The sequence below is a fragment of the Heterodontus francisci genome, chromosome 36 (assembly GCF_036365525.1).
Source record: "Heterodontus francisci isolate sHetFra1 chromosome 36, sHetFra1.hap1, whole genome shotgun sequence".
NCBI lineage: Eukaryota > Metazoa > Chordata > Chondrichthyes > Heterodontiformes > Heterodontidae > Heterodontus > Heterodontus francisci.
In genome coordinates this window covers 37,583,197-37,610,486 of record NC_090406.1, presented here as the reverse complement: position 1 = coordinate 37,610,486, position 27,290 = coordinate 37,583,197, and the positions used below count along the sequence as shown (strand labels likewise).

Sequence of the window (27,290 nt, the reverse complement as noted above, 5' to 3'; positions counted from 1 at the left end):
TAAAATGCACAGGGAGGAGAGAGGAGACAACACATAGAAAAGACAAAAATTAAATTTGAAGATTGATAAAGTTGATGTTGGTTGAGTGAAATTAACAATGAACTAATGTCCACGAGAGTGAGACCAGAGGCTAGTTGACGGGCTGAACATTGAGGTGTGTAATTCCCAATAATGTAAATATTTCCTGTGGCCGTATTGAAACAGCCATTGCTGGTATCTAGACTTCCACTTGAAGACAAGCCAGCCTCTGGTGCCTGTGGATGGATCCCCCAGGAATCACTGCTGATAAATTTAAAAGTCGAAATAACAAAATGTTATGAAATAACCAACCATCAAAACTGAGAATCAAGAATCATTTTATTAATTAAGATGAATAATTTCCTAATAATTTGAAATTAATTTTAAAAAACAGTAAGTTATATGATTCTGAGTAAATTAATTCCCCAGTTGCCACTGAACCATAGAACCATAGAAACCATGTTGGTAGATTAAATGCCACAGTGAGAAATCACCATTGCATCCACTGTTGCTCCAATCGCCAGCTGTGTTTGGACAAGTGAAGCAGCCTGGGGCTGTGAAGCCATTTCTTCTGTACTGCCCAGCCTTCAAATAAGGGTCACTGACCCAAAACGTTAACTCTGCTTCTCTTTTCACAGATGCTGCCAGATCTGCTGAGTGGTTCCAGCATTTCTTGTTTTCATTTCAAATAAAAGTGGATGGATTTGGGAAGAAATCATCTCGGGTGAAATGCTAATTTCGGGTGAAATGCTAATTTCAAGTCTCTTTCAGCACCAGCATCCAAGATGACTGCTCCTGAAATTTAAATAAAGCAAATGTTTAAAAACAAGCAATATTACACTAAAAATTATTCTCAAATTATCTGACACTTTTCCTCCTTTTTCATTTCTCAGCAACTTCTCCAAATTAGGAGTGCTAATGTTTTTTTTCATAACTGACAAGATTGAGTTAACAGACTTCTCCTTCACAGCCCTCGTCCTTCAGCTCCCAGGTCTCTATCTGGTCACTTCAATGAAATCAGGCACTCATAATTTGTTCACACAAAAACATTTTGAGAGCTTTGAATTTTTTCACCCCCAATGTTGTCTCCAGATATGTTTGAGGGTCTTTACTGCTATGTCACAGCTGACTTCAATGTGTACAATATGTGACACTGTACTGCCATGTTTCAAGGGATATGGGTACAGGTTGGGCAAAATGGAGTTGATATAGGAGTTCAGCTATGATCTTATTGACTGGTGGAGCAGGCTCCAGGGGCAGTATGGCCGACTCCTGCTCCTATTTCCTATGTTCTTCTGGCATCTTGAGCAGCAATGTGATCAGCTGACCTTACAATGAACATCCCATAGTTCCTTCAACAGTGACTATGCTTCAAAAGTACTTCATTAGCTGTAAAACATTTTGGGTTGGTCCTGAGGTTGTGAAAGACACAATATAAATGCAGGTCTTTCTTTTTCTTTTCTCATCTTCCTCCTTGCCATTGGAATCCTCACCAGATGAGTAGCCCGATGTGGCTTTTTCCTCCTGCATCTCTAGTTCTCACTGCTGTGCCATGTTGTATGGAAAACAGAACACCTTGACTACCCTGGAGATCCTCACTGGGGGATACTGAAAGGTGCCTTCAGACTTGTCCTAAAGCACAACTTCGGGATGTTGGTGACTTGCTCAATGACACATCTGGTTACCACGTGGCTCATGTTGTAATGCTCCTGGGGCTCATTGTTGGGGTTCCTCAGTTTTGTCATCAGCCAGGTTTGGAAGGAGTATTACTTGTCACTTAGCAGCTACCCTGTATCATTCCAGGTCAGCACATGGTAGGGATGTTGGACTGCTGCAATGTGAAAGCAGAAAATCTGGTGCAGCCCTGAATGAACCTTTTTTGTAGTTTCACCCTAGCTGCGTATTGATGGACTGAAATCCATTGTGGTGGAAAAATGCTCCTGGTTGGTTGTGGGGATTGGTGGCAGATTGGGGGGGGGGGGGTGCGGTGCTCTGATGGCCACATGTATCCAATCGATGACTTGCATCTATGGGAAGCCAGCGAATGATGCAAATCCCAGTGCCTGGTCATTCTGGCTATTGGCATTCCAGGGGAAGTTTAGACATCCCTCAGACCTAGCAAACAATCCATCTGTCACTTACCTATGTATTTATGTGCAGCCGACTGCAAGACTCTCACTTGGAGACTGCCTGTGCCTGCGACCACCTGACCTGACAATCTCAGCATTTGGAAGCACTGCTCCTCCAAAAGGTCAAAGAAACTAAGCCTCTGTCTGTCAGGCCTGTTAGAGGACTAGGGCCTTCAGCAAGCTCGTCCCCTCTATCATTCCCTTATCTCCTGGCCACCTGCAGCTCCATCCACAGCACACTCCTTGCTGAGTTGATCCTCATTCTCCTAATCTTCCTCAGTTCCAGCCAGAGCAGCTTCAAAACTATCGAAATAACTCTTTCACACCAAGTATTCTCACCAAGTTGTGTCCCACAGGGAACTGAGAAAGTACCTGTGAGCACTGAACCTTTACTAACATCAGACCTTTTGACCATTAACCGCCCGAATAAAGGGGCGAACAATCTTGCTCTCATTTCCCTGGTACCTTCCCAACCTTCATGAAGCCTAAGCTGTGTCAGTTAATTTCAATATGTGCTCCAAATGACATTAGAGGAGTCTGGTTTAAATATGTTAAGAAACACATTCCTCTGCATGGCGGGACATCAGATGCCCCAATAATGGCTGTCGCAAAACTGCCAGCGAGCTCAGACAGATTGAGTGGGTTCTGTACATTTGGGGCTGAGTTTTACAGCAGGCTTCAGACCCCAATTTTTTTAAATTCATTTTTTTATGGGGATGTGAGCGTCGCTGGCTAGGCCAGCATTTATTACCCATCCCTAATTGCCCATGAGAAGGTGGTGGTGAGCTGCCTTCTTTAACCGCTGCAGTCCATGTGGGGTTTAGGTACACCAACAGTGCTGTTAGGAAGGGAGTTCCAGGATTTTGATCCAGCGATAGTGAAGGAACAGCGATATAGTTCCAAGTTAGGATGGTGTGTGGCTGGAGGGGAACTTGCAAGTGGTAGTGTTCCCATGCAACTGCTGCCTTTGTCTTTCTAGGTGGTAGAGGTCATGGTTTTGGAAGGTGCTGTTGAAGGAGCTTTGCTCGGTTCAAAAAGCAGTTCCTGAGCCCGCACTTTGTGGCAGCGGTGATTTTACAACTAAGGATAGTGGGCAGGTTCCTGATGGTGCCAACCCAATCAGAGGGTTGGCAGATTTGAAGCCTCAATACCACAACCAGAAGAGGTGGCCACTGCTGAGACAGTTAGGGTAAAATTCAGCCCTTGACATTTTCAGCCCCGATCCTGTCGTGGTGGGGGGAAAATGTCGAGGCCAATGTTTCCACCTCAGCAATTGTCCTTAATCATTAGAGACCGGAACGGAAAACCGAACTGCCGTTGTCCAGTCGGGCATAGAATTACTGCGGTTTCCGGACACAACCTCACCTGATGGCGGGCGGCGCGGTTGATTGACAGGAATTTGAACCAATAGAAAACCCGTGAACGGGAAAAGGCCGTGATGTTATCCAATGGGCGCTGGGCGGAGGCGGGGTTTGATGCTGCGGTTTGGTTGAAGCAGAGCGGGTGGCTGGGAGCTGTTGAAAGATGTCGGAGCGGAAGGTGTTGAATGTAAGTGGCGATTCTAAAGGGATTTTATTGCCGCTCCTTGCGGGGCGAGACCGAGAGAGGCCTGAGCCTTCGGGTATAAAATAGGCGCTTGCCCCTCTCTGGGCTCGGTAACCCGGGCTTGAGTCTCAGCAGCTCCTTTGAGCTCAGCTGTTATCGCTCGGCCTCGGTGTATGAAGAATCAAGTCTGGCTCCAGGACTTGAGCACCTAATCCTGGCTGGTAGTCCAGTACTGAGGGACTGCTGAGTTATCTTTCAGCCCAAGACCCGTTAAAGCTCTAATCAGTATAAGAAGTGTCAGGAGTTCTCTTGGTCACTCTTACTCCCTGAATTATTAGTGCCAAAACAGAATAAATGATCATTCATCGCATTTGTTGTTTATTTACTTTGTTATGGCCTAATTCCCTACGTAACAACAGTGACTACATTTTCGAAAGTGCTTCATGTAAGAGGCTGTATAAATGTCAGTTCTTTCTAATTGCAGATACTTACATTCAGTAACAGGGTTTGCATTTGTGTGTGCTTGGTTGTTCTGGAAGTACAGACATTGCAGTCAAATGATCCCTTGAGTTTACTGCTCCATTCAATAAGGTCATGGTTGATCTTTTATATCAATTCCACTTTTCCACGCTATCCCCGTATCTCTTGATTCCCTTCAATGCACAATATTCTGTCTGGAAAATACTTAATGGCTGTGAATCAATCTCCTGTGGGGTAGAGCATTTCAAAGATTCACAGCCATCTGAGCAAAGAAACTTCTCATTTTAGTCATAAATGGATGACCCATTATGTTCAGTAATTCTGGTGAAATCTGTCAAGTATTTGCCCAGTGGGACAGGGGGCATTATTTTGACTTCACCTACACATACTTACAGTAAAGGTTGCTGAGGCACTGTGCTGCAGACCCAGTCAATAACACACCACATATTTGAGATCAGAACTGAGACATTTTGGCCTGTTTGGCTTGTCTATAAACTATTTCAAACTAATGACAAGATCTATTTGTGCTCGTGGTAACATATAACCTGCACTGTGGTTGAACTTTACTACTGAATTGAGTTTGACAAATCTAGTTATTGCCCTTGCCAGTGAATAGCCAAGGTTCAAAATTCATATGCAAGGCTAACTAGCTGGTGCTGTGGATTAGATACGGTCATTTCACCTCTGGAATCTGAGCTCAAATCCAGTCCAAACCAATAAATGTCTACTGGCTGGAAGTGGAATAAGTTTAGGCAGTCTCAGTCCAGTTCCTAATATATGTTGACCTACTGCACAAAACTGCAATTAATTTGGTACTAATTGGCAGAGTCACTCAGACAGGCCAAAAGGATGGGAATGGTAATGTGGGGATGCTGTTCTGAGATTTGGACAGAGTGGAGGCTTGATGCTGTCACTGGGTTCTAACATCCGTTACCTTGTTGAGCATACAAAAAAAATTGGGAACAGTTTCGTTCCTGAAATGTTCCCCATTTAGTGTTTTTCTCTTCTTTTCCCCAGAAATACTACCCACCGGACTTTGATCCGTCAAAGATTCCAAAACTCAAACTACCCAAAGATCGACAGTATGTGGTCCGATTAATGGCACCTTTCAACATGAGGTAGGTACTAGCAGCTTATCAACATTTCATCTGCTAACCAGTTTATAACTCATTTTCTGCTTCCAAAAACATGTTTGCAACTACATCAGTGTGATTAGTGAGAGTCTTTAATAATGGAAAATGAAGCATATAATTAACAATCGGGGCTGATTGCCTGATGTAATGTCTCCACTCAGATATTGTGTCCCACAATCTGTCCCAGTATCCTGAGGTGGTTGCCAGACTCTATTTTAATTCTCTCACTCTGAGGAGAGATTTTAGTCAGGTATCTGGCCTCTCCCTCCCCAGCTTTCAATTTCTCCACTCTTTGACCCAGTTCTTTCTTCTCACAATTATTCATTCTTTCAGCTACATAACAGTCACTGCACTTCAAAGTAATTCAATGCTTTGAGAGGTTGCAGAGAGATGTGATGGGGTGATATATAAATGCTTTTATCTTCTGTTATTTAAAAGCTATGGAACTCTTCATCTCCCTTAGTATTTCTTTCCCTCTACAATCAACAGACTTTTCAAACCCAAGCTTGCTGTCACCTAACCACGACCTCTGGATTGGGTGCTTTTCAGCATGCATCAAACAGAGTTTTTGATGAAGCAATGCACGGTTCTAAGTGCCTTCCCACTATCTTATTTCAGACTTGTCATTTACATGTCAATTGAAGCAATTGTCAGCAGTAGTCATGTTTGTTCCCAGCCTGCACTGCACCTAAATGTACACCTGTCCTCCAAAATCAATACAAAAGCCTAAAAGCAGGAGAGTGATCCTGTACCATATCAACTGACAGTAACACTCGCCATCTGCTTTAAGCAGGAAATGGTAATCCTGACTTTGTGCACCCAACTAGCTTTTGAAAACAAAACTTATCATTGATAGTTTAGCCATCAATAATAACATTGGTGCTTTCCCTCATCACTGGCAATCTAACTCATCACAGCCAACCTCGGGCTTGATGAGGGGCTTCTTATAGACGGCGTAAACAAAGTCAGACCGACCTTTCTCTTCGCATTCCCCTTTGTACTTGAGTGTCAAACACAGACCCTTTGTATATTCTATTCCTCATAAAGGCAACAAAGAATCTCTGCCAGAGAGAAGCAATTTTTAAAGTATCACAGTGCTAGACAGAGCTACACATTCCAATTTCTTTTGGGCCTCCTTATCTCGAGAGACAATGGATACGCGCCTGGAGGTGGTCAGTGGTTTGTGAAGCAGCGCCTGGAGTGGCTATAAAGGCCAATTCTGGAGTGACAGGCTCTTCCACAGGTGCTGCAGAGAAATTTGTTTGTTGGGGCTGTTGCACAGTTGGCTCTCCCCTTGCGCCTCTGTCTTTTTTCCTGCCAACTACTAAGTCTCTTCGACTCGCCACAATTTAGCCCTGTCTTTATGGCTGCCCGCCAGCTCTGGCGAATGCTGGCAACTGACTCCCACGACTTGTGATCAATGTCACACGATTTCATGTCGCGTTTGCAGACGTCTTTATAACGGAGACATGGACGGCCGGTGGGTCTGATACCAGTGGCGAGCTCGCTGTACAATGTGTCTTTGGGGATCCTGCCATCTTCCATGCGGCTCACATGGCCAAGCCATCTCAAGCGCCGCTGACTCAGTAGTGTGTATAAGCTGGGGGTGTTGGCCGCTTCAAGGACTTCTGTGTTGGAGATATAGTCCTGCCACCTGATGCCAAGTATTCTCCGAAGGCAGCGAAGATGGAATGAATTGAGACGTCGCTCTTGGCTGGCATACGTTGTCCAGGCCTCGCTGCCGTAGAGCAAGGTACTGAGGACACAGGCCTGATACACTCGGACTTTTGTGTTCCGTGTCAGTGCGCCATTTTCCCACACTCTCTTGGCCAGTCTGGACATAGCAGTGGAAGCCTTACCCATGCGCTTGTTGATTTCTGCATCTAGAGACAGGTTACTGGTGATAGTTGAGCCTAGGTAGGTGAACTCTTGAACCACTTCCAGAGCGTGGTCGCCAATATTGATGGATGGAGCATTTCTGACATCCTGCCCCATGATGTTCGTTTTCTTGAGGCTGATGGTTAGGCCAAATTCATTGCAGGCAGACGCAAACCTGTCGATGAGACTCTGCAGGCATTCTTCAGTGTGAGATGTTAAAGCAGCATCGTCAGCAAAGAGGAGTTCTCTGATGAGGACTTTCCGTACTTTGGACTTCGCTCTTAGACGGGCAAGGTTGAACAACCTGCCCCCTGATCTTGTGTGGAGGAAAATTCCTTCTTCAGAGGATTTGAACGCATGTGAAAGCAGCAGGGAGAAGAAAATCCCAAAAAGTGTGGGTGCGAGAACACAGCCCTGTTTCACACCACTCAGGATAGGAAAGGGCTCTGATGAGGAGCCACCATGTTGAATTGTGCCTTTCATATTGTCATGGAATGAAGTGATGATACTTAGTAGCTTTGGTGGACATCCGATCTTTTCTAGTAGTCTGAAGAGACCACGTCTGCTGACGAGGTCAAAGGCTTTGGTGAGATCAATGAAAGCAATGTAGAGGGGCATCTGTTGTTCACGGCATTTCTCCTGTATCTGACGAAGGGAGAACAGCATGTCAATAGTCGATCTCTCTGCACGAAAGCCACACTGTGCCTCAGGGTAGACGCGCTCGGCCAGCTTCTGGAGCCTGTTCAGAGCGACTCGAGCAAAGACTTTCCCCACTATGCTGAGCAGGGAGATTCCACGGTAGTTGTTGCAGTCACCGCGGTCACCTTTGTTTTTATAGAGGGTGATGATATTGGCATCGCGCATGTCCTGGGGTACTGCTCCCTCGTCCCAGCACAGGCATAGCAGTTCATGTAGTGCTGAGAGTATAGCAGGCTTGGCACTCTTGATTATTTCAGGGGTAATGCTGTCCTTCCCAGGGGCTTTTCCGCTGGCTAGGGAATCAATGGCATCACTGAGTTCCGATTTGGTTGGCTGTATGTCCAGCTCATCCATGACTGGTAGAGGCTGGGCTGCATTGAGGGCAGTCTCAGTGACAGCATTCTCCCTGGAGTACAGTTCTAGGTAGTGCTCAACCCAGCGGTCCATCTGTTTGCGTTGGTCAGTGATTATGTCCCCCGATTTAGATTTGAGGGGGGTGATCTTCTTGATGGTTGGCCCAAGAGCTCTCTTCATGCCATCATACATTCCTCTGATGTTTCCGGTGTCTGAGGCCAGCTGAATATGACTGCATAGGTGTTGCCAGTAGTCGTTTGCGCAACGCCTAGCTGTTCTTTGTGCAGTACTTCTGGCTGCTTTAAGTGCTGCGGATGTTAAATCGCTGGGGGCTTTCTTGTAGTTCAAAAGTGCAATGCGCTTAGCGGCTATGACAGGTTCCAGCTCTTCATTATGAGATTGAAACCAGTCTGCATTTCTCTTCGCACTTTTGCCGTAGGTGGTCAAAGCTGACTCATAGATGGCGTCTCTGATGTGGGCCCATTTGGTCTCAGCATCCCCTGTGGGAGTGTTTTGAAGGGCTGTTACAAGTGAATTTAGAAATTTTTGTAACAGCTGTGGGTGAGAAATTCTGCTCGTGTTGATGCGCGGGTGGCCCTTCTGCTTGGAATGATGCAACTTCTTTGGTCTGAGTCTAACCTTGCTGCACACCAGGGAGTGGTCGGTGTCGCAGTCCGCACTGTGGAAGCTGCGTGTGATTTGAACACTGTTTAAGGCGGCTCGCCTTGTGACAATGAGGTCTAGCTGGTGCCAACGACGTGATCTTGGGTGCCTCCATGAAACCTGGTGACAGGGTTTAGTGTGAAAGAACGAGTTGGTGATGCAGAGGTTATGATAGGTACACAACTCAAGCAGTCTCTGTCCGTTCTCATTCATCCTTCCAACGCCATAGCGCCCAAGGCAGGAGGGCCATGAGTCATGGTCGGCCCCAACCCTGGCATTAAAGTCCCCCAGCAGGAATAGGTGTTCGGTGTTGGGGATGCTGCTAATGATGTTATGGAGTTGTTCATAGAACTGGTCTTTAGCTTCAGGTGCGGAACAGAGTGTTGGAGCATAGATGCTGAGTAGGTGTACTGGACCAGAGGTGGTGAGCAGTCGGATGGACAGTATGCGTTCCGAGCCATTTGAGGGAGGCTCTATCATGCTGAGCAAGGAGTTTCTGATGGCGAAGCCCACTCCATGCTGTCTTGGTTCTTCAGGATCCCTGCCCTGCCAGAAGAAGGTGTAGTCTTGCTCTGCTAGAGAGCCACTCGCGGGGAGGCGAGTCTCCTGAAGTGCTGCAATGTCCACATTGAGTCTACTGAGCTCGTTGTTAATGATGGCGGTCTTCCGAGAATCGTTGATTTGTGTAAGGTCTTCCGACAGGCCAGGACACATAGTTCTGACGTTCCAGCTTGCAAAGCGAAGGGCTGGTACCTTCTTTCCTTTTTTCATGTTGTTTGGTGCGGTGTATCAGTCCACCTTTCGGGCAATGACCCTGAGCTCCAAGCACCCATTGAAGCAGGCAGACTGTGGCGGGACAGAACCTTATTGACCGGGGGCTGCCCGGTTTGAGGCGGGCGGTAGCTGTCCAGTGAGGTGCAATGACCTCTCCCACCGACAAAGGCAACCCGTGGCGCCCAGTTTCTACGCCAATTTATCTGGACTTATAACCCGTAACTGCTGCCTTCCGTGTTGTTTCAGTCGCTGTGAGGCAACTATGGAGTGACCTCTCCATGGCGCATGCCTGGGCAAATTTATGGAGGTTGAGAGTTGCCCAGTCGTCAAAACCCCCCTCTCGGCCTTTCTGGTGGGGTCCAAAGGAGTGCAGGACACGACGTTTGGCACCAGTATGGCTGCAGGAACTGCCGGAAACATGCCAAAGGTGACACATGACCGCCTACGGGGTTCCGCTCCGGATTTTCTGTTAGGGTTTACTCCCTTAGCCTTGGTCTCTCCCGAGACGCCCACAAGGCAGTGGGGTTGTTGGGGCCCCTACACAGGTGTAGGATGGTGCCGGTGGGAGGAGGGGATGCAAGGGGGAGGGGTAGAGGGAGGGGGTGGGGGGGGGTGCAGGGGAAGGGGGTGCGGGGTGAAGATGGTGCGAGGGGGGGGCGGGCTGGGACGGGGTTGTGAGGGGGTGAGCTGAGAGGGTGGAGCAGGGAAGGGGACGGGGGTGGGGGGGGTGGAAGGGGGGTAAAGGGGGGGGGAGGGGGGGGGTGGAATCTGGTGCAGGTAATAAGCCATTTCCTCAGTGCCCACCATCGACGTCCGGAAAGCTCATCCACGTCCTTCGGGAGGTGAAGCATCATTTGGCAGACTTAGAGGTGATTACATTTGCTAAGGGTTTTTTTTTTTGCAGTGGTTTAAATAAAGGCATGCAGCATTGCCGACAGTGCGCTGCAGATGCTCTCCGAGCCATCTCCCGCGGGCGCTTTGAAGTTGCGGCCGGGGGGGCCGTTCGTGGATGTTTTGGGTGTTCGGGGCACCTTTTCACAGGACTTCTCTCGGGTCCCGCAGCTCCTTCTTCACCTCAATGGACTTACCGCACGCCGTGGCTGCAGACACTCTGGACTGTGAAGACAGCAGGATCGGAGATTAAAGTATCGGCAGCTGTGCTCGTCAGTTTCATCCGGATCAATTTCATTGAGAAAACAAAGAGCAGGTGTGGCTGGGGGAGGGCAGTGGGCCCAGGTAACATACACTAAACTAACTGTTAACTTTTAGATAGGGCTAAAATGAACTGATTTAAAGAGCCAGGGGAATTTAAACAGTTTAAGAGGGCAGATTGGGGGAGAAAACGTTAGGGATGGGAGCAGATGGCCATGGATAGAGTTGAACAGCAAGGGAGCTTCCTAGGGAGCTTATTCCAATTATAAATGCATAATCTGGAGATTATAATCTAAATCAGAATGGATTCCATGGGTGAATCGCCATGTAAACCTGAGGCCCCTTCTACCCACACAGGTAAATGTAAAATATCCTTGGCATTATTTACAGAAGAGCAAGGAGCTCCCCCACTATCCTGGCCAACATTCTACCCTCAACTAACACAAAAATCAGATTCACGTTGTCATTCATCTCATTTGCTGTTTACACCTTGCTGATGCGGGATAGCTGCCACATTTACTGCCATAACAGCAGGCACTGCACTTTAACGTAATGAGACATGAAATAACTACTATTATTAATGACATTCATGCCTATTTAATTATATTTTGTGATGGAGCTTGTGATTGCACCTGTTTCCCACTACCTCCAGGGGCCTGACTTTTCTGGAACAGGGATCCCACTGCCAAACATTAGCTGCTGATTGGCTAAAAAGACTTCCAACAGTTGTTTTTTTCCAACCAATCAAGGGCCAGTATATTATACTCTGACCAGCCCACACTATTGAAATGCCCAGGTCAAACCCCAGATTTGTTCCATGCTCGATATCAGACACTGCAGCCTCTTGACAAGATCGCTTGGCAGTGATGGTTGGCTCGGCAATGAGATGTCACCTGTTTGGTGTCTGAAGGGTTAATAATATTTCTGCAGATTTGCTTCTTTCATTAAATGCAAGAAAATTACTTTTCACAACAGGAAGGAATTTAACTGTTTGTGTTTTAAAAAGCATAGACTCTGGGGCAGTTTGATTGAGGTTTATCAAATAATGAAGTGACAGGATTGTGTTTAAGTAGACCAGTTATTTCAACTGGATTAGATGAGGAGGACCGGGGTCAAGATTACAAGATATGTAAGGGCAAAATTAGATTGGATGTTAGGTTATTCTTTTCCCAGAGAGTAGTGGAGCTGTGGAATAGGTTGCCTGCTCGTGGTGAAAGCTGATTCACTATTCCTTTAAGAGAAAGCTGGACCTGTTTGTCGTTGGGTGAAGATCACCTTGTGCAAGAGTTAGGTATCCTGTAACATAAATCTTGGCCAGCGTGGTCTCTGGGAATAGTTTTGATTGCCTACAGGGTTTGGGGAAGAATTTTCCAGATTTTCCCAAACTGACCTGTGTTTTTATCTGATTTTTCACCACTCCCAGGAGATTACATGGCTCTTGGTGTCTGTATCGTGATGCATGGTGCATCACAACTGTATGGGATCGACTAGATAGATCAGTGGGTATTTTCTTGTTTGTCATTTTCATGTGTTCTTGTGTTACGCCAGGTGTAAGACATGTGGAGAGTACATATACAAAGGCAAGAAGTTCAACGCACGAAAGGAAACTGTACAGAATGAAGTCTACCTGGGACTGCCCATCTTCCGCTTCTACATCAAGTGTACCAGGTGTCTGGCAGAAATCACATTTAAAGTAAATATTACCATGTTCCTTCACTTCATTCATGTATGGTTCCCTCACCACAGCTTATATCTGCACTGGGTTACTTCAACCAGGACAGTTGGGGATGTAACTTTCTCAAAGACAACAGTGAATGTTGTGCCATATTATCCCTGCCCCCACCCGCCATCTTCTCCCCTCCTCCCCTGCTGGCATTGATTCTGGCTGGAATATGTATCCACAGATAAAGACCATAAAATGCCTCATTTCGGTGGCACTTCTTCACATGAGCCTAGATAGCAGGAGTTGTCAGAATATTTGACTGCTAATGCATATCACGGCCGAGTCTGATCCTGTACGAATACAAAGGCAAAATATTGCAGATGTTGGAGATCTGAAATAAAAAAAACTGCTCAGCAAGTCGGACAGCATTTGTGGAGAGAGAAACAAATAACCTTTCAGGTTTGTGATCCCTCATCAGAACGGATCTAAAACGTTTACTCTGTCTCTTTCTACAGATGCTGCTTGACCAGCATTTTCTGTTTTTATTTCTGATCCTGTGCTAGTCATGTGCCAGTGTGAGTCATTGGGTAATCAGGAGCAGAAACACCTGGCTGATTGGTTTTCATTCCCTCCTACAAGGTGACGAGGCCAGTGGCAGCATTCAAACTGCTCTCTGGCTGTAATTATGTGATTTAACGGAGATTCAACTCAGTATCACACTGGATGTATATTTATCCAGTGAATGGACAAGGATGGCTGATTGTGGGAAGTGGTAAATATTGTACTTGTGCACTAGGCTTTACAATGCTGAGATGAAGATTAAGGCACATTGTTGGAGATGATTAGAGGGAGCTTTACCCTGAATCTAGTCCATACCTTACCTAAACTGGGAGTGATTGGTGAGTCAGTGTAGAGGGAGTCTCACTCTGTGTCTAGCTTGTACTTTACCTGAACTGGCTGCTTGATGAGAACAGCCTGGTCAAGAAAAATGTTGCGCACTCATATATTTTGACCCTGAAAGCAAATTTCTTCTGCACAACCAGAAAGGATCAGCTATTACATCCTCTTGATCCTCCTGGATTTCAGCTTGTACAGTGTGTCTAGCTAGCTGTTAACTAGACAATACTTAAGCTAATTAAATTCTGTATCCAAAGCTGCAGTTGTTTAGTGGCTTCTAATGTACAAGGAAACTGGGACTTTGGAGAGCAGGGGCAAGCGTGATGGGGGTGATGGTGTGAGTTTTTTTCAGCTCAATGTTTGGTGCTATTACCACCAGTATCACGGGAGAGAGATACGTGCAGCTTTGGCTTTGATCTGAGCTCCTTTAGGATGTTGTAGAGTCTTGTAGGGGGCAGATGGGGGGGAAACCCTGAGAGAGCTGCATTTCCAAACTCGCTATTCACTTGCAGGGCATGTCAGTATCACTGTCTACAAGTTTAAATGTTCTGTGTGAATTCCAAACATTGGCAGGTGTGGGGAAAGTGGAGGATGGATCTTAATTGGACTTGAGTCACAGATGGATGGTCCATAAATATTTGGCAGTGCCAGATGCAAGGACCATTGTGGGTTTGGAGCAAGCCTTGTGCCAACCCTCAGCTCCTGTAGTGTCATGCCCAGAAGACAAAAGAAAAGGGGACCTAAAGATAACAGAAGTTCTCTCCGAAATCCCAGAAAAGGAAAGCCATCCTGTCAATGAGGTGTTAACTCCTACAGTGTGGTTTTGCAGAAACCTGCAGTCTACTCTTGATAATTCAGTCATTGTTTTGCGCTAAGAAACATTTGAATCATCTATTAACTTTTATTAAGCCGTGTCAATAATACAGCAAAGTGGGAATTTAATGCTAAAGAAAATTGAATTATCAGATAATTTGAATTAAGCAACATTGAAGTAGGATGAGTAGCTGGTAGTGTAACGATGGTGTTACTACATTAGTAATCTAGAGGCCTGGCTGAATCCAGAGAATGGGAGTTCAAATCCCAACATGGCAGTTTGAAAAACTGAATTCAATTTTCAGTAAAAGTGATCATACAGCTGCCTTGAAAACCCAACTGGCTCACTAACATCCTTTAGGGAAGGAAACCTGTTGTCATTACCCAGTCTGGCCTATGTGTGACTCCAGTCTCACTGCAATATGGCCTAGCAAGCTACTTAAGTGTAATTAGGGATGGGCAGTAAATACCAGCCTTAGCTAGCGATGCCCACTGCATGAAAATTAATTTTAAAAAAAGGCTAATTCCCCAAGTTAACTATCTTCTGGTGTAAGCCTTGATGGTAAATGTCATTGTTCAACTATCGACAGCATTAAAGCCGGGGTGTACTGAGGCTATTTGTAGGAACATTAATAGTGCCCTTGGGACTGACTAACTAGCTCCGTGGAGAGTTGGCATGGACTCGATGGGCTGAATTACTACCTCCTGTGCCATAAATAACTGACTATATCTGCAGATCCCAGGGTTCAAGCCTGCAATCTCCCTGTGCTGTACGGCTTATTTTTTTTACCATCTAGTGTTTACATTCAGTACTACCTAATACCTTCAGAAAAAGTTTTTTTAAAAATGCTCTTCGCAGGATTCTCTTCCTGTTGACCAGGGATATGAATTTTGCTTGACAGATGCCCATTTATTCATTGCTGCTGTCTAACTTTGTAGACTGACCCTGAGAACACAGACTATGTGATGGAGCACGGAGCGACGCGGAACTTCCAAGCGGAGAAGCTGCTGGAGGAACAGGAGAAACAGATTCAGAAAGAGCGAGAGGATGAAGAACTGAACAACCCGATGAAGGTATTGCTAACTATTTACTGCACAGAGGTGGGCCATTCTGCCCAGCAGACCCATCCCAGTGTTTATGATCCACATGGGCCTCCTCCCACCCTTCATCTCACCTTATCAACATATCCTTTTATTCCTTTCTACCTCATGTGCTGATCTCAGTGGGTTATCATGGTTCAGTGTGCGCAGACTGGGTGGGGGTTTTAGAACCAAATTAAAATTTTGCAGTTAAAGTTTCTCTTGGATGAAGATTTGAAAGGAATGCATGTTGTAAATAGTTGCCCTACTTTTCAAGCAGATTTTGTAACAATCCAGTCACCATGTGAAGGTTTTATTGTTCAGGGTGAAGTGCTAAAGGAGTTGAAGGGATATGATAAAGGCTGCTGAGGTGGGGGTTGTGGGGGGAGGTGGGTGGGCCAGGACGCATGTGATGATTAGAATTATTTGTTTGCGTGAAGGGCAAACACCAACATGGACTTGGCTGGCGGGCCTTTTCTGCTTGAGGCACAGCAATGAGGACATATACCAGATATGTTTAGGAACTAGTGTAGACCACTACTGTAGGCCCCTCGAGCCTGTTCAGTTAGATTATTGCTGATCTACAGCTTAACTCCATCTACCTACCTTGGTTCTGTAACCCTTAATATCCTTGCCTAACAAAAATCTAGCTATCTCATTTTTCAATTACCCTAGCCTCAACAGCTTTTGGGGGAGGGAGTTCCAGATTTTCACTACACTTTGTGTGAAGGAGTTCTTCCTGACATCATCCCTGAATGACTCAGATCTAAATTTAATGTCGCTTCATTTTGGACTCCTAACAATGGTGTTATATAATTGCAAGTATTTCTTTCTTCCACCAGAGAAAATAGTTTTTCTCTCTCTACCCTATCAAATCCTTCAGTCATCTTAACCTCAATTAGATCATTCTTAATCTCCTATACTCACCATCGATGGAGTAAGGCTGGCGAACCAATCATTCAGCATCATGTACACACTATCCTGTAGAGGTCATTGGATAGTGTTCAGGAGCGAGGAACCTGGTTGACTGACTATTCCGTTGTAGCAGCTCAATTGTACACATTGAGAGATCAACATATATTAGGGAGAGCAGATGACTCCTTCTGGGTCTGTGCAACTTGGTAGCTGCAGGCTTTCAGTGATCCCAGTACTCATAGTCTTCTGTATGTTTATCCTTTTTAAAGGTTCTGGAGAACAGGACTAAAGACTCCAAGATGGAAATGGAAGTCTTGGAAAACCTGCAGGAGCTGAAGGAGTTGAACCAGCGACAGGCTAATGTGGACTTCGAGGGCATGTTACAGGAATATCAGAAATATGAGGAAGACCTGAAACGACAGCAGGAAGAGGATGATGAGCGAGAGATGAAGTAGGTTAAACTCTCAAAATGCAGAATTATTCCATTTCGAGAATTGATGGCCACGAGCATTAAGACACTAAAAAGAAGAAAGGATTCGGAGGAAAACTTCTTGCTGAGTTAGGTGGCCACAGTCAGAGTGGTGGTAGGAGTATTCTAGTTAGGGTCAGTCCCCTAAGGCTGAACTAGAGAGTCGGGGAAAATAAATCAAGGTTCACTTTCCAATCACGATTCAGCTGTTTTTCTTTTAGAATTTGCAATAGAACTGGGCTCGGATGTGATGCCCTTCACAATGGAATAGCCTACCAACACTTGCTGTCTAGATACACACAAGGAACGGCTATTTCCACAAAGTACCGGGATGGAATGATGCCCTAGTTTGAGATGCAGGAGAGAAAAGGACGACAGCCATTATTTTCTTTCTACTTCCAAAGAGTTCTCGATCAGGTTTTTCTTCCATTACTTTAAAATGCAACATACAACCTTCTTGGAGAGATTACTTTTTTAAAACCTGGTGATCTATATCAGTAACATCCACACAATGATTTAGCACCAGCTGCTGGTTTGTGTGGGTTTCATGTTCTGGTTCCTCTATTACAACGCCTAGTGTATTATACTGGTGTGTTCCAGTAGAACTGAAGTGCTGCAGTCACACTGTGTCCCTGCTTTCCCTACAGTGCAAACAGAAGCCATTCATCAGCATTTGAGTAAATCTGAAAATTAAGAAACAATGGGATAGTATTTAGAACAAGCTTGAGATCTCTCTCCTTGAGGCCTTTGCAACTAATTACACTGCATGCTTTGCTACTATGTTGTTTCCTGAGATTTGGAAGCCCTGGACCCAGTCAAAATTTTGGTTTCTCCACACTCTCCTCTTCCCCTTCGACCCTGCCTTCTCTTCCTCGTCCCTTTCCCAACCAAGCATACGTATTGGTAAGTTTCTCTGTGGAGAGTTTACTTGCCAGGGATAGGTTCCTGTGTAGATTTTTCTCATGTGTTTCTATCCTGAAAGGTCCATGCTGGAAAGTGCCCATGTAAAGAGAATTCTAGAAGACTCGGACTCTGACGAGGAGCCTTTTAAACCACCTTGCAAACTGAAATCACAAGTCCCTCGCAAGCCCACAGATATACTCAATGAGGTAGGAGTCTGATTCCTTTTCAAGTGTTTGAAAACTAAGAAATGGACTTCATGCATTTTCACAGGCAAATACATGTCAGGAAGACCATTCAGCCCATCTTGGCTCAGGACATCCAGGAAAAAATCTCCAGTTTTCCCAATTTGACCCTTTATGCTGTTGTTGCGGCTTGCTTTGAAGTGGATTTACCTTTTCAAACAGTTTCTAAATTACCTCTGTGAGGTCTTCTCTCAGTCATCACCTTTTAAGGATGAACAACGTCTTTACATATATGACGCGCTCCTCTGACCTCCGAGACTAGCCTTATGACCCTGCGCTGCTTCCAGAGATTTATTTCTAGAATGATACAGGTTTCAAGTAACAATTGAATAATCCGACGATTTACTCAGCTCCATGTGACAGTTGCGGCTCTCTGAATGCACATAATGATTAGATAATGCCGAACTTACAGTGTGTGGCTGAGCCAGACTGAGCAACTCCTAGGTCCATCTCCTGTTTGCGCTCTCAGCCATGGCACGTGTAGAGTGGCTGTGACTGGCCTCAGGACCCCTTGGTTAGAGAAAGAAAACAATCAGTCATCGTTCCTATTCCTGATTGGCATCCAGAAATCCCAACTGGAAGTATGCACACAGGAGTAAGGGCAGGGTTACATTTAGTTGTGTTAGAGTAGCCTGCCAACACTCGCCATCAAAGCACACATGTGAATGATGGTGACATGAGCAAGTACCAGAAGGCTGAAATAAATACTGGAAATACTCAACGGCAGCATCTGTGGAGAGGGATACAGAGTTAATGTTTCAGGTTGATAACCTTTCATCAAACTTTCGTCTTGGCCAATTGTTTGTCCCTCAAGCAACATCACTAAAACTGAAATTGTCTAACCTGTAAATTCCTGATTAGTCCAGCAAAGGAGCAGCAGAGTAGAGGGCTTGCTCATGTTACCAGCACTGCACTTGATATGTTGAAGTGTGCACAGGCTGCACCACTAACAAAACCATTTTTTTGGCTTTGAGAAGTTGCAGCCCATGTGCAAGTTAATACGGTATTTGTCATTGTCCTTTTTATTTCTCGTTGTAGTTTAAATTTGTGTTTCTTTGCAACAGAATACTGATCATCAGAGTAAGAAACTGAGGCCGGAACGTTGGGAGAGGAGTGTAGGAAAGCTCAATGGAAATCCTCATCTCTCTGGGTTGGTGGTGAAGAAAACACAGACCAAGAAAGCAGATTCATCGAACCTTGTGAAAGGAGCCAGTATACAGAAGGACTGTCTGACAAGCAATGGTGAGTATTGGGTGCAAGATATAGAGAATTTTTTTTTCCATTTTACACAGAATTGAGCATGTGGTTTATTACGAAAGTCCTGTGGTTAATTTAATCTGCAGGTACTGTATGGCTCACCAGTGAATATACCCATCAATAGCCCTCCCTTGATTTTGATGTTGAAGAATGTGTCTGATCTTTAATGCCGCACAACCAAAGAACAGTACAGCACAGGAACAGGCCATTCGGCCCTCCAAGCCTGCGCCGATCTTGATGCCTGTCTAAACTAAAACCTTCTGCACTTCCGGGGACCGTATCCCTCTATTCCCGTCCTATTCATGTATTTGTCAAGATGCCTCTTAAACGTCGCTATCGTACCTGCTTCCACCACCTCCCCCGGCAGCAAGTTCCAGACACTCACCACCCTCTGTGTAAAGAACTTGCCTCGCACATCCCCTCTAAACTTTGCCCCTCGCATCTTAAACCTATGTTCCCTAGTAACTGACTCTTCCACCCTGGGAAAAAGCTTCTGACTATCCACTCTGTCCATGCCACTCATAACTTTGTAAACCTCTATCATGTCGCCCCTCCACCTCCGTCGTTCCAATGAAAACAATCCGAATTTATCCAACCTCTCCTCATAGCTAATGCCCTCCAGACCAGGCTACATCCTGGTAAACCTCTTCTGTACCCTCTCCAAAGCCTCCACATCCTTCTGGTACTGTGGTGACCAGAATTGCACGCAGTATTCTAATTGTGGCCTAACTAAAGTTCTGTACAGCTGCAGCATGACTTGCCAAATTTTATACTCTGTCCCGACCGATGAAGGCAAGCATGCCGTATGTCTTCTTGACTACCTTATCCACCTGCGTTGCCACTTTCAGTGACCTGTGGACCTGTACGCCCAGATCTCTCTGCCTGTCAATACTCCTAAGGTTTCTGCCATTTACTGTATAATACACCTAAGGGTTCTGCCATTTACTGTATACCCTGACAGTCTTCATGCCTATGACATTTGATATGCTGAGGAACCTCAGTAGGTAGCTCTCTCACTCAAAGTCAGAAGGTCATGGATTCAGGACCCACCCGAGAGACTTGAGGACAAATCTAGGCTGACACCCTAATGCTGCACTGTCAGAGGTGCCGTCCTTCGGATGTGACATTAAACCAAGTTCCGGTGTCCCCCTCTCAGATGGACACAAAAGATCCCAGGCCATATTCAAAGGAAAGCAAAGGAGTTTTCCCTGGTGTCTGTCTATATTTATCCCTCAGCCAACATCACTAAAATATTATTTGGTCATTATCTTATTGCTTGTTTGTGGGAGCTTGCTGTGCACGACTTGGCTATCGTTTTCCTACAATCCAACAGTGACTACACTTCAAAAGTATTTAATTGGCTGTGAAGCATTTTGGAACATCTTGAGGTTGTGAAAGATGCTTTATAGAATGCAAGTCTTTTTAATCAGCTTAAGATTCAGAGCAGTTCTGAACCTTACTTGGGGTTCTTGGGCAAGCCAAAACAATTGCAGACAATAGCTTTGATGCAACAATTAATGGATTTATTAAGTAACAAAGTTTTACATAATAGCCAGGTGATAGTTTACAAGTCGCGCATGGTCTTTACGTCCCGCAGTTGGACACAGATGACCCTGGTTCTGGCCTCTTACTACTTGTTTTCCTTTCTTCACTTCTTCCCTAGTAAATCTGTGTGCCAAAGCTACTGTGCATTAACATTTAACCCTTTGCTGTAGGTTTACACCCCCCAACTGAATGACCCTCCCCAGTTCTTTTGATTGGTCTCGTGCATGTGGTCACTTTCTTATTGGTTTCTTAAAGTGACAGACAGCTAGGGCAGTACAGTTCCTTTGTCCTCTAAGGGATCCTGTGTTTTACAGGAATTAGGGTCATGTGGTTTCTAGGAATCCTACCTTATCACTAAAATTCAAGGAACCACGTGATTTCCAGGAATCTGAACATGGTTTTCAGGAAAGTGTCTACACTTCTTATATTGTCTTATAAATGAAATTATTAGGGGTGAATAATGTTTTCAACCATGACAAAACGCAAGAATGTACATAATCTCAAGATTAGTACAAAACTAAAACTAGTCCATGTGACTACTAGGATGTATAACTGGAGTGTATAAAATACTAATGTATAAAAATATGGTGTATAAAATATGGCAGCAAGATTTCAAAATACACTTGATTGATACATGTGTACGGATAAATGAATTGGAACATAGTTCATATTCTTACAAGCTGTCAATTTTTGTAAAGCTGCTCCCACCTCAAAAATAAAGGCTGAAGAAATACAGGCATGAGAAAGGTTCGCATTTCTTCCACTGCTCAAGTCTCTACCTGTGCTGTGTTGGGTGATCTCGGCTGGAGTAGCAGCACCTACGATGTCCTAAGTGCTGATGGGCCTATAGAGGAGAAGTGGGGGAGGGGGTGGAATTAAAGTGTCCACTGGGATTCCTCCTGATCACTACGCTGATCCCCTGCTGTTAAAGGATCCTGTGCAAATGCGGGCATGAGGATGGAATTGGGCTGTGGTGTGATGCCCTCATGGTAAAGTAGCTTAATCACACGAGAGGGTGGGGTACAACAGGGTACTAGGAATCCATGAAACTATACCCCAGCATGAATCAGAAGAGGTGGGGGGGTGGAGAGAAACCTTTGTCTATCAAAAGGAGAAAGAACTTGCAGTTATGTAATGTTTACTGCATCCTTAGGCCGTACAAAAGTTCTTTACATTTAACAAATAACTTTTGAATTCAATAATATTAGTTAAAGCTGATAGCCATTGTGTGCAGAAGATCCCAATAATGAGTGCCCATTTAATTTTTAAGTGATGTTGATTTGAAAGAAGAATGTAGGGTTCTTGTATAATTCCATTGGATCTTTTCTGCCCACGTAAAGGGGCAACAGGGGTTGCATTTTAACATCAGCATCTCTGGCAGTGCAGCCCTTGCTCCATATTGCTTTGGAATGCCAGCCTCGGTTATATCTTCATGTACTGAAGTGGGACTTTATCCCAGTTTTCTGAACTATTGGTGAGAATGCTGCCACTTAGCTGTGACTACTGGAACTGCCAATCTGGGACAGGTACACAAATGTGTGCACTTTATCAAACTTATTAGTGTCATCAAGAGACAGAGATCAATTTGTACACCAGAAGAGTTACTCAGGCAAGTCACTTAACAAATCTTTGACTCTTAAATAAGTGTGCTACATTTTTATTTTCATGTACTAGGTCCCAGTGATTGGAATTCTGTGCCATCGCCTGCTTCAGTAGTGTTATCGGTGCCATGCTCACAAGCACAGCAAGCATCAGCAGCCTGCAATTCCTCCTTGAGCCTTCTGGGGGCATACTCTGACAGCGAAGGAAGCAACAGCGATTAAGCATTGTGATCACTTCAGCCGACAGTGCAGTTGTTTCAAGAGATGGACAATTCTAACTAATAACTTGAGGGTTTTTGTCTGTACTCCTGTAAATAGTTGCAGGTGTGGGAATTACCTCTGTTGGTTTAAAAATGGAGTTACATCTGAATCTTTCCCTAAGGTCCAATGATCCCTTTTTCACATAGTGAGGGTTGAAATTCCTTAGTTAACAATAACAAATGGGAGAATGCTCTGTTTTTTTAAACAAATCACAAGTTTCCACAATCTCTCAACATGGATACAGGTGAAGACGGCTGCTTGCTTCATGATACAGGAATTCCAGAACTGACTTAGGCCATTGATCGTCACACCTGTGCCAGTGTAAGTGAATCTATCTGTTCGAATGCCAGTCGCCTGTCTAAGCTCATACATCTAGAAAAATGTTGCTGTCCCCTTGTCACGGTAAATGATTCCTGGGATTTTTGATCCTGTTCCCTAATGCAGAAGGTCACTATACCTGAAGAGCTTTCTGACTTTAATCTCATTTTAAATCCTGCGGACCTCTCCCTTCCACCTTGCTTGACCGCCCCCACCCCCACATTGTTGATGGGCTATCCAAACAGAATTCAGGTTACAGGTAATCTCCCACATTTAAAACAAAATGGAATTTCAACCCAACTGTGCATTTTCTCTTGTGCATATTTTGTTGAGATGTTATATTTTTAATTATATATATAAAATATATATAAAGTGCTGTATTTACTAACCTAAAATAAAGGTTTTTTTCCTGTTTTGATGGTGCAAAAGTTAATTTATGTTGTTTTTATATATATTTATATATATATATATATATATATATATATATGATTATGACCTGTGAAATATGTAATAAACATGTAAATATGTAATATTGAAATATCTACATATTAAATCCAATGCATAGGGTATGTGCTTCATTGAAAATTTATAAGTAGCTGTTACTCCTGTAGGTGATGCTGTAATAGGTCTTTTCAGTATAAAATTTGTCGCATTGTAGGACACATTTTGTGCTATTTTATGGCGAGGCTAAGTGCAACCACAGGGTGAGAATCTTGCCACTGGGTTCCCATTGATTTTTTTTTCGTCATCCATTTATATCTCTAACTGAACTATCTTTTGTGTCTTTTTGACATCTTTTTACCTGAAAACCTCTCCCAAAAGCCTGAGTTTGGATCTGATTTTTTTTCTCCAGAGCTGTGACTGGAGCTGAATTTGGATTGTTCTAACTAAGCATATGTAATGTGCTTAATTTGCATTAGTAACATTTTGTCAGATTGACTGATATATTAGAGGTTTGATGTGGGGAGGGGGCACAATCAGAGGATAGGATATCCTTAGTTATTTCAATTTTTAAATAAAAAGTTACTTGAATTTTGAAGCCAACCTGTGTTGATAGTGAGAAAGAAAAATCTAATCTAATTGTTTATACCTGTCAGATATATTGTAGTTTCTAACAGCTGCAAGACAGAGGGAGAGAAAGGCAAATGGGCAGTTCTGTTCCCCTCATTCTGAATGATTGATTGTTTTCAAAATTCAAATTTTAAGACATCAAAGCTCCTTTGAGGGAAACATAAAAATGGACAGTAAGACAGATGGTGAGCAGAGCTACTTGGCAGCCACCCAGGGTTTGATAGAGGGCTATGCATGAGTTGAGGTACAGTGGAGGGGAGTGTATATTGGATTGTTGTTTGTCCTTTGAGATGAAGATGACCATGTCCGTCATCTGGGGTGTTTGGTAGGATTCCAGTGGGTACGTAAGTGCAGATCTATGCTCTGAAGGTTCTGCTGCAAATAAGAACAGGATGCCGCAGACAACTGAGTTTTGGACGAGCTGCTGGCTCGGGATTTCCTCTCCTTGCGTTTTCTCTCTGCCTTTGATACGTGCTTGCTTTTGAACAAGGCTGCACATTTTTTTATTTGGTTGTGCCAGGAGTAAGCTTTCATAGAAAGGTGGTGATAGGGGTAAGAGGATGGTGGGAAGGTGATGGGGTAGGACATGAAGGTGTGGAAAGTATGAGTGATTGAGGGAGGGGCTGAAACGGCAGCTGTGGAGGGCCATGTTTTCTGATTGGTCTCCACTGAAATGCAGGCTACAGCTGTTGATCGGCTGCTTTCCGTGCTACAGCTTGCCATATCACCCACCTGAAAGGAATAGAGAAGGACAGAGAAACTGAAAATAGAGTTCTAGGCAGAGAAAAGCGAGACAAGAATGGCCTCACCAAGCCATCAATAAAGAACTGACTAAGTTTTGGTATGCAACATCATTTATAGACATACATAATTGAAATGTGTAATTATGCATATAATTGGAATATACATAATTGATGTATGTAATTAGCATATACACAACTAATAAGTATAATACTTCACACAAAGTTTATAAATGGTATTGCACACCCTGGCTATGACAAAAGTCTAAGGATATGAGGAATGTATACTTTTGGGAAAAGCATTTCAGAGGTAATTTTAATTTTTAAGGCTGCAGGAAAATCACTCAAAGATTCAATATTAAACTCCAGGATAAGAGGACATGGATCCAAACTTTACCGGAGTACTGTTAAAATATATCACTATATGGTAAAACATGTGAAATGGCCATCACAGGGAGGCAGAGAAGTAGAGGACCTTATTTCTTAAGATGATGTCATTTTATGTCCAGTGATGCACCATGAGTAGCCACTGTCTTCTGAAGCCTTTTTGTTTGCCCTGGGAAGTTGAGAAGGAATTTTCTGGAGGTTTTCCTGAAATTGGCAGTTTTTTTTTCATTCCCTTATCCCAGAAGCTAGCATTACCAGTGGTTGAGAGGAGGTGCAAGTGTTTAAACTGTCTTGTGGGTAGAGTAAGCATAGATAGGCCTGATGGACTTCAAAAAGTTTGTATGCTTCATGATAGTACAGCAGAGACCTATGCCATCACCTAAAACAGAATACTGCACCTTTGTAGTACTGTCCTGAAGGTGCAGAGTTCCCTTGGGAGATGGTTCCATTGGTACTGGCTTTGTCCAAGTAGCTATTCTTCACTTGCAAGTCCAGATGGTAAGTCAGCAGGCTATTCTGTCAAGAAAGTCACTGCAGCAGGGCCTGACGCCACTTTTGCAGAGGTCACGCGATAGCATTCCAAATTAGGAGCACTAGCTCAGGGGTCCTGAGACCAATTGTGTAACCCCTCCCAGTTAAGATCAGCTTACACAGCACAGACCAAGAATTAAATCAGGGATCTTTCAGTGTATATAGCACAGTTCCCATTGGACAGTGGCTGAAACGGATTCAAATCTGGTACAGGAAATTAATAGCTTTTCCATAACAGCTACTTATATTTATATAGCACCTTTAACATAATAAAATGTCCCAGGATGCTTCACAGGAGCATTTTAAAACAAACCATGACACTGAGCCTCATAAAGAGATATTAGGTCAGATGACCAAAAACTTGGTCAAAGATGTAGGCTTTAAGGAGTGTCTTAAAGGAGTAAAGTGAGGCAGAGAGGTGTAGGGAGGGTATTCCAGAGCTTCAGGCGTAGGCAACTGAAAGCACAGTCACCAATGGTGGAGTGATTAAAATCAGGTCTGCTCAAGGGGCCAGAATTAGAAGAGTGCAGAGATAGGGAGGCGTGAGACCATGGAGGGATTTGAGCACGAGTGATAGGGGAACAGAAATTGGTGCGAGTTAAGACATGGGTAACAGAGTTTTGAATTACCTCAAGTTTACGGAGGGTAGAATGTGTTGGAATAGTCAAGTCTAGAGGTAATGAAGGCATGAATGTGGATTTCAGCTTTAGATGAGCTGAAACAAGGGTGAAGTCGGGCGATGTAAGGGATGTGGAAATAAGCAGTCTTAGTGATGGGTGTGAATATGAGGTCAGAGGTGTGACGAGGGGTTTTGAGGAAAAAAAATTTCACCCAGAGAGTAGTTGGAATCTGGAACACACTGCCTGAAGGGGTGGTAGAGGCAGGAGCCCTCACAACATTTAAGGAGTATTTAGATGAGCAGTTGAAATGCCACAGCATACAAGGCTATGGGCAAAGTGCTGGAAAATGGGATTAGAATAGATAGGCTTGATGGCCAGTGCAGACACAGTGTGCCGAAGGGCCTGTTTCTGTGCTGTATAACTCTATGACTCGATGACTCAATTTCCTTTGTTCTAAGAACAGCCCCAGCTTTTGCATCCCTGGAACATTCTGGTAAATTTCTTCTACCCCCTCTCAAGGGCCCTCACATCCTTCCTAAAATGTGGTGACCAGAACTGGATGCAATACTCCAGTTGGAGCTAACCAGAGCTTTATAAAGGTTCAGCATAACTTCCCTGCTTTTGTACTCAATGTCCCTATTTATGAAGTCCAAGATCCCATCTGCTTTACTATCCACTCTCTCAATATATCCTGACACCTTCAAAGATTGATGCATATGCACACCCAGGTCCCTCTGTTCCTGTACACTCTTTCGAACTGTGCCATTAAGAATACATTGCCTCTCCATATTCCTGCTGCCAAAATGCATCACCTCACATTTGTCAGTATTAAATTCCATCTGCCAAGTGTCTGCTCATTCTGCTAGTCTATGTCCTGTTGCAGGCAGTTCATATCATCCTCACTGTTTGCCGCACCTCCAAGTTTGGTGTCGTCAGCAAATTTTGAGATTCTACTCTGTATTCCAAGATCTAAGTCATTTACATGTACTAAAAAAAGCAGTGGTCCCAGCACTGACCCGAGGGGAACACCACTGTCTATCATCCTCCCGTCTTGAAAAGCAACCATTTACTATGACTTGCTTTTTTATTTCCTTAAGCCAAATTTTTTTTATCGATTTGGACACTGACTCTCGATTTTAATAGGCTCAATTT

At 44.3% G+C, this 27,290-nt stretch overlaps 1 protein-coding gene across 1 annotated transcript; it reads left to right on the top strand.

The window, feature by feature from the left end:
* The first annotated feature begins 3,610 nt into the window (after positions 1-3,610).
* Positions 3,611-23,202, top strand: yju2 (YJU2 splicing factor homolog). The gene is made up of 8 exons (XM_068016565.1): positions 3,611-3,695; positions 5,190-5,290; positions 12,374-12,518; positions 15,138-15,272; positions 16,463-16,644; positions 17,645-17,771; positions 18,872-19,049; positions 22,284-23,202. The coding sequence occupies exons 1-8, from the start codon at positions 3,672-3,674 to the stop codon at positions 22,430-22,432; spliced, it is 1,041 nt and encodes a 346-aa protein (XP_067872666.1). The 5' UTR covers positions 3,611-3,671; the 3' UTR covers positions 22,433-23,202.
* The last annotated feature ends 4,088 nt before the right edge of the window (positions 23,203-27,290 follow it).